The sequence below is a fragment of the Opisthocomus hoazin genome, chromosome 26 (assembly GCF_030867145.1).
Source record: "Opisthocomus hoazin isolate bOpiHoa1 chromosome 26, bOpiHoa1.hap1, whole genome shotgun sequence".
Taxonomy (NCBI): Eukaryota; Metazoa; Chordata; class Aves; order Opisthocomiformes; family Opisthocomidae; genus Opisthocomus; species Opisthocomus hoazin.
Genome location: NC_134439.1, coordinates 7,060,439 through 7,068,572, shown reverse-complemented (window position 1 = coordinate 7,068,572; position 8,134 = coordinate 7,060,439). Strand labels below are relative to the sequence as shown.

Sequence of the window (8,134 nt, the reverse complement as noted above, 5' to 3'; positions counted from 1 at the left end):
TTTGCCTCACATTGACTGGAGAAGTTCTGCAAGTGAGCTGAAAGGCAAGACCAGACCTGAAAATTACCTTCACAAATTGAAACATAACAGACTTATTTGTTCTCCATGAACACAGGGAGGAAAATATAAGCAATGATCGCAAATGGTAGCCAGCAGGACTGATGTTAGAACAACCTTTCTGAAAAGGAGGATAGCAAATCACTGGTGCAGGCTGATTAGGTCTCTTCTGCTCTTCCAGGCAGCCAAGTCCAAAGGCTGGATTCTACAGCTAGGATAGAGTAACACTGGGCACTAATATAAATTGGGAGAGGAACGGTTGGAGAGCAGCCCTGCAGAAAGAGATCTGGGGCTGTTGGCTGATGGCAGGCTCAATAGGAATCAGCAGTGTGCCCTGCCAGCCAAGTGGGCAAACCGAACCCTGGGGAGCATCAAACACAGTATAACCAACTGGTCTAAAGAGGTGATTTTCCCACTGTATTCAGAGTCAATGCAGCCTCACCTTGAAAACTGTATGCAGTTCTAGGCCCCATAATTTAAGGAGGATGTGAAGGTCCTTCATTGCACGTGGGGTTTGCTGCTATGGAGCAAGGCTTGTAGGCCTTGCTTGACCAAAGTCAGTGATCAAAGGATGCCCTGATGAAAGAATCAAGGACTGTGGAAAAGTACAGAAAGAAGTAAACAAGAACGGAAGCAAAGATTCATAAAGAAATGGGACTGAATGATCTGCCAAGAAATGCAATTGACAAGTAAAGATGTTACTGTGAGGAAGTTATATCCTGTACTAATGAGAAAATAGATATCAAATATAATCAGTAGCTGTCACCATAAATATCAGGTATAATCTGTAGCTGTCACTAGAAAATTGCATGTTCCAATGAGATAATCTTAAAAATAGTATATAAGGAACTGAATCTATGAATAAAGTTTGACATTTGCAGCATTCATATTGTATACGTATGCTTTGTCCATCTTCACCACGGACATATCGCAACAAGTGCAGCCAGAGGAGGGTAACAAATCTGGTGAAAGGCCTGTCAGGAATGTCCTATGAGGAGTGGCTAAGGATTTCGGGTTTGTCTAGATTGTAGAAGAGGCTGAGGGGTGAGCTCGTTGCTCTCTACATCTTCCTGAGGAGGGGAAGTGAAGAGAGGTGCTGATCTCTTCTCCTTGGTATCCAGTGATTGGACGCAAGGGAATGGTTCAAAGCTGTGTCACAGGAGGTTTAGACTGGACATTAGGAAGCATTTCTTTACTGAGAGGGTGATCCAACACTGGAACAGGCTTCCTAGAGAGGTGGTCAATGCCCCATGCCTGTCAATGTTTAAGAGGCATTTGGACAATGCCCTTAACAACACGCTTTAACTTTTGGTCAAACCTGAAGGAGCCAGCCAGTTGGACTAGATGGTCGTAATAGGTTACTTCCAATTCAGATATTCTATTCTATTCTATTCTATTCTATTCTATTCTATTCTGTTTCTTGAGGAGTACTAGAAGGAATCTGCAGCAGAAGCAAAGTACCTCAAGTAATATTCAGTGACAAATCGATGATGACACCCGAGGTGAGATCAGGGGAGGAGTAAATGGAAGAATTCATGTAATACTCACTTTACTACCACTTCAGAATGGATGCCCAAAGTGCGGCTCCTCTCACGCCAAAGTAGAAGGAGCTGTTGGAGGTTGCTGTGTCCAGAGAGCAGGGAACACAGAGGACACCTCATTCCAAGCTGCAGGGCCCATTGCAGACATGACCTAGGGCCCAGCCCAGGGACTGCGAGCAGCAGCTGCAGCGGGTCCTGCCAGGGTTCCCCAGAGCAGCTGGGCCTCTCCAGGCACATTCACATGTGCACCCCAGGCATGACTACACCTTCAGGTTGACCACACAGATCAATGTGGATAGAAACACCCTACAAAGGCTGATGGCACCAGCAACCTCATCTGGTTCACCTCTGGCAGATCAGAATGATAGTCTGTCAGCAGGGCATATGTATGTGTATAAACACACATAGATATACACACACAAAACAGATCTCCCAGTCACTACCCTAGACATTCAGGGTGTACAATGCCTTCCTTTGAATCCCCATTTTCTGGCACCTGGGCATGTGAGCCCTGAGGTCTTCTGCCACTATGACTCCTGGTACAGACCCTCCTGCCTTACGCACCCCAACCTTCCACCCTCATAACTGCTAGCACCTGTGCATACAAGCCTCTGAGGCCCTCAACCCTACTCCAGCTGCTGGCACACAGAAGCATTTGCACACACAAACACACCCACAGACAAGTGTGTGTGATGTATCCTGCTAGTAACCAGCCTTAGATACTCAGCCTTAGATACTCAGATCCTCCCATCTCCGCTTATGGACACTTCAACACCTGGTTTACAAGTCTCTTACCATATGCAGGCAGGCTTGCTGGCCTCTCCAGTTCCTGGCAAACCAGCCACATGGAGTCCGCTGACTCATGGACTCTGCTCTGGTTGCTGGCAGTCAGATAAAACTTTTACCTTTAACCAACCTGTAAACAATCTACCACCTCTGAGCAGTCAGATTTTCCTGCAGGCTTTCAATAACTAAAGTACACCATGATGCAGACAGGAGAGGGTAAAAAAGCACTGGCAAAGCAAACAGCTTCCTGTGAAAGGCTTTACTTTAAAGATAAGGCAGCTATTTCAGTTTTCCTTCTAAGCCTCATATTGTGTCTGGAGGAGTTTGCAGGTTTTACATTTTGTCACTAGGAAATGAAATTGTCGGTCAACCCTTCTGTCCTTCTTGGAAGAACTCATAGATTGTAGGAAAGTGACACACATGTTCAGGTTGCATTAGTATATTCTTCCCCTTGTGCCCTGTAGAAATGATTGTGCTTCAGGTTTCACACTGAATTTGTGCCTCCTTGGTTTCACACCCAGGCAGAAAACGCACAAAGTTTAAAATCAACAGAAAGCTTGATCTTTCACGTTGGATACAAACATCAATGTTGTGTGAAAAGCTGTGGAAATCATTGTGAATATTGAAAAGAAGAGGCTGACATTGTTACAGGTGAAGTAAATACATCTGAGGTAAGGATGGTGGCTGTCTGAATGAGCCAGGCAGTGTAGTGCTGGGGGAGGGAGGGGCGGAAGCAAGTCATATGTAGCATGTATATGTGGTCTGTTGGTTGCCACAGCACTGCAACAGAAGCATGGTTCCTGCTCTTCTCATGGGCTTGGTGTTCAGAGAAGTCGTTCTCAAAATCATTAAAGAGATGGAGTTTCAGGAGAGACAAGATGAGATCTGGCAAAGCACATGGCCAGACAAATGCACCAATGAGCAGCCCCTTTTATCCCTTCATCCCCTCTCTCCCACAGGTGTTTCTCTTCACACCACCTTGGTCCTTCGCTTTCCCCACCTTTAACCCCTGGCTTTAAACATCTCATAGTATCTTTTGTACAATCCCAAAATTCTGCTCCCAGCATCCCTTAATTAGTCCCTTCAGACACAGGCAGTAAAGATCCTCAGCCTGCCAGGGGCCAAAGTCAAAGACGAAGTCACGTGACATAAACTAGAGGTCAGAGCTCACCTTTGAAAACATTGCCCTGGTAAGCTGTCACACAAGTAGGTCCACTCTGTCACTTCCAATATTTTGAATGGAAAAATACATGGGAACAAAGAACAGTAATTCCATAATAGTACCACCAAGCAGGGCCCGGACATGCGCCAGCCCACGTGCTCAGTAGTGTGGTTGCACAGGCCTATTCAAGGGGCCATAAGCCTTGCAGCATATCTTCCCACTTGGGAAGACACAATCTCTTCCTTTACAGCTGTTGGAGTTACCAGCCAAAAGAGGAATCTTTGAGAACATCAGCTCTTTCCTGGAAATATAAAAATACTGAAGAGGGATGGGAGTTTGCTCAAGTGTTTACTGTTATTCAGTGCTGCAACTTGGTGTGTCTGAAATGTCTCCTCAGTCTGGGTCTGTGCTCCTCTGATAATCTCACACACTACAGAAAGCAAAGCGGTTTGCAACTTTCTGCTTTATCTCTCAGTGGCAAGGAAACTGGACAGTTAAAAAGCTCCCAGGAAGCAGATTAACCCAGATTAGATACCATGCTGACAGGCTCTGGGAGAATAAAAATGTGAAGGGTGAGATCTAGCAAACAAGAGAAGCAGAAATTTCCTAAGAAGTCTGAAAAAAAGTGGAGCAAGTCCTCTCATAATGCACGTTAGGGCATATGGAGGAGAGGAAGGGGATTGGAAAAGTCAGCATGTGTTTACCAAGGGTGAAACAGGCATGACCAACATGATTGCCTTCTATAATCAAATGACTGGAGTTATGGATGGAGAGGAGCAGTGGTTGCCGTTTACCTTGACTTTAGGAAGGCTTTTGGCTCTGTCTCCCAGGATATTCTGTCTAGGTTAGGATGTTATGATCTGAGCGCGCGGACAACTGGATGGGTAAAAACAGGTTGGATTATCAGGCTCAGAGAGTGGTGGTGTTGCTTAACAGGCATACTCTACCTGGAGGCCTGTGACAAGTGGAGCACCATAAGGGTTTACACTGAGGAAAGGTTGAGCGAACTGGACTTGTTCAGACAGAAGCGCTCCCAGGGAGGACTTTAGAGAAGCCTTAGTCATGGCTGCTCCTCTTCTCATGGGAGATGCTTTGAACAGGAGATTCCAGCTGTATCTCAGCCATGCCTGTGCCTGGCCATGTAATCTGCTGATCTGGATCTGGGCCCATGGACTGACTTTCCAGCTTGGCGTCAGACTTTTCTCATTACTATGGACTTGCTTGATCATCTACAACACCAGTGTTTGAGGTTCTGAGTCTCCAGTAGGTCTTGTGCCTTAGCTACTCTGACAGGTGATTTCTGATATCCCAGGGGCACCTCTGATGGCAGTCAGTCCCTCTGATAAGAACCAGGACCTCTGCCTGACCCTATTCAGCTCTCACTGTTACTATCAGGGAATAGGGAAAAAGGGAAAGAAAAAGAGAAAGAAAAAGAAAAAGAAAAAAGAAAAAAAGAGAAAGAAAAAGAAAAAAGAATAAAGAAAAAAGAAAAAGAAAAAGAAAAAGAAAAAGAAAAAGAAAAAGAAAAAGAAAAAGAAAAAGAAAAAGAAAAAGAAAAAGAAAAAGAAAAAGAAAAAGAAAAAGAAAAAGAAAAAGAAAAAGAAAAAAAAGAAAAAGAAAAAGGAAATTCCCCATATCTAGGATCCAAGAAGGATCTGGTCAAGAGTCTCCCATGAGATATGCACTTGACTGGCGATGCCCCACTCCTCTCACTGCTGCCTTGGTAATGGGAACTCTCAGTACTCTGAAAAAGTGTAGTTCTTTCCAGCTTTTGGAGGAGATGGTGAAAGACACATGTCACCATGTTTTGGTGATATGATTGTGACATGAACCCCTCACCAAACCACAGCCTTGGATTTTTAAGAACAAGAGCAGCAAATGACACAATCTGATAGCAGGCTGAGGTTTCCTGTTTCAGCTCCAAACTTCGTATATATAGATTGCCATTCTGTACCTGTCTGCTGCCTGGCCATAACAACTGTTTTGGCTCTTCAGGACAGTGACACAAGATGCTGCTCCTCCTTCTGCTCCCAAGTGCTTTGCTCCTTGTCCCATGGGCTGGTGCTGGTGAGTACCGAGAGATGGGATTTAGATGAGGACAGACAAGGGCAGAAATGAGCACTGAGTAGGAAACCTATCTGGATTACCTTTCCTCATATATCTACTCTCTACTCTACTCCTCTCTCTCAGATCAGACTGTGCCTGAAACTAGTGACGGCTTGCAGGCACTAGTGTAGTGGCCTTTGATAGCATTTCAGACATCCAGAGTCAGGTGTGGTCAGTCACCCCAGGCAGTGTTACTTGTTTTTCTCTGCCTTGTGCACAAGCAATGTTTTCAACAGCCCAGTGAAGGAGAGTATTTGGTGTCATTGGCATACAACGCCAGAGGATGACCCTTCCCCCTCATCCACCTCTGAATGTGATAGGAAATAGAGGCATATGTCATATTAACACTTCTCATTTCTCCTCCAGGAAGGATCATTGGTGGATGGGAAGCTCAGCCCCACTCCAGGCCCTACATGGCTCATTTATTAATTCGAAATGCGTCACATAAATTTGAATGTGGAGGATTCCTGATTCGCCCAGACGCAGTGCTCTCAGCAGCTCACTGTGTAACTGGAAAAAAGTAAGACCCTGTCTTTCTTGTACATGGGATCTTTTCTAGTCTCATGCAGTCACAAAGAGCCACAGTCTTGGTCACGGGTGAAAGAGTACTCTGTGTGTCTTCAGGCACAGCAGGGCTCTCTGTGAGCCAAGCCACCCCCTGTGAGTTGCAGGAATTGTCTGTCAGGGGCTGTGTGCCCCCAGGGACAGGACTCCTCAGTGGCAACACTCTCCTGCTCCATGGTTCCTACCATGCATCAGAGCTACTGTTGAAGCAGAGAGGCCAGTGTCTCCCATTCCCTGCTTCCCTTTGGTCTTCCGAATGGGATACCTCAGTCCTATGTCACCATGGGGTAAGGGACCCTCACTTGAATTGTGGAAGGAGCCCAGCCTACAGAGGGCAACTTGCTGAGAACTAATCTCTGGGAGGCACATCCCACCACTATCATCTACCACAAACCACCTGCCATGGGGGTCTTCTGGCCGTGGTAACTGCAGCTGGAACATGTTTGTGTTTCCTGGCAGGGCAGTGAATACCACTGTGATCCTGGGAGCCCACAACTTGAAAAAGAAAGAGCCGAGCTGGCAGGTGTTCCATGTTGGCCACTGGGTCATCCACCCCAACTATTCAAAAGATAAAAAGGAAAATGACATCATGCTTCTGAAGGTATGCCCTCACACATCTTTCCTGCTGAGGGTCCTCCGCCTCCTCACTTCCCCAACCCCACTAACTTGTTGCTATTCCTTTGCCTGCTCTAATCTTTTGTTCTCTCTCTTTGGCAGCTGAAGCCAAGGGCCAAGCTGACTAAGGAAGTCAGTTATATCTCCTTGCCCCGTCACAATGAACAAGTGAAACCAAATACTACATGTAAAGTGGCTGGCTGGGGCTGGACATCGACGACAGGGGATGAGACTAGTGTGCTGATGGAGGTGGACCTGAAGGTGTTGAGTGAAAAAGTCTGTGAGAATCGTTTCCAAAAGAAATATCTGCATCAGTCCATGATCTGTGCTGGAGATGAGGAGGGAAAAAAATCAACTTCCCGTGTAAGTGTTGTTTTGGGCTCCAAGCTTGGGATGAGATTGGGACTAGGCAGTCGGATTGGTTCTCAGGTGGGGGACAAAGGGGATTATAATGAACTAGATACTTCAGGATGAATATGCTGAGGGTCCTCTCAGGAACTCTAAAGCAGACATGCTTCTTTTCCCTCACAGGGTGATTCTGGTGGCCCATTAGTCTGCAATGGGAAGGCTCATGGCGTTGTTTCTTATGGGCCCAAATACTGTGTCTTCCCTAAAATATTTACCAGAGTCTCCTATTTTGAGCCCTGGATACATGAAGAGCTGAGGAAGTTTGTGCTCCAGGACCTCCCTGACTCTCCCTCCTCTGACTAAAGTGATCAGTGCCCCATTTCCACAACGCATCAAACATCTGCTGACACTCAGAGGCTTCCAGGGGACATTTAAATAGAGTCAGAGATGCTCTCATGGCATATACACAGGCTTCTGCGCTAAATAATGTCGCCAATGGCAAGGCAAAAAACAGGTCTGAAGCACATACAGTTTCACGTAATTCCCTTCCTCCCAAAAGTGCTACCTGCTGCTCTGCTTTGTGGCCATGAATAAAAGCATGTTCAAACTCGCTTGTGTGTGCGATCTTCTTGGGAACAGGAAGGAATCCCTGAGCATGAGGATGAGGACATCACACTCTCTGGGACAGGTTGAGCAAGATGGTGGCTGGGGTGGATGGGGTGTACTGAGCCCAATGACCAACCTGTGCCGGTAGCAGTCGCCCCTGTAAAACTAAAGAAAGACACAATGAGAGCAGATCGCTCCGGGAGGGATGATGATGAGCCAGGGTCATCGCGGGAGATAGAGACAGAGATCATCACCCCGTCCCTGTCCCTGGGCGAGCTGCGAGACATGCAGAAATATTTCAGCCGCCACCCAGGCGAGCACATTGTCACCTGGCTGCTGCGGTGCTGGG

The 8,134-nt window shown here is 46.5% G+C and overlaps 1 protein-coding gene across 1 annotated transcript; it reads left to right on the top strand.

The window, feature by feature from the left end:
* The first annotated feature begins 5,555 nt into the window (after positions 1-5,555).
* On the top strand, positions 5,556-7,687 carry LOC104330578 (duodenase-1). Its single transcript, XM_075443695.1, has 5 exons — positions 5,556-5,613; positions 6,019-6,172; positions 6,676-6,817; positions 6,934-7,194; positions 7,363-7,687. The coding sequence occupies exons 1-5, from the start codon at positions 5,556-5,558 to the stop codon at positions 7,540-7,542; spliced, it is 795 nt and encodes a 264-aa protein (XP_075299810.1). The 3' UTR covers positions 7,543-7,687.
* The last annotated feature ends 447 nt before the right edge of the window (positions 7,688-8,134 follow it).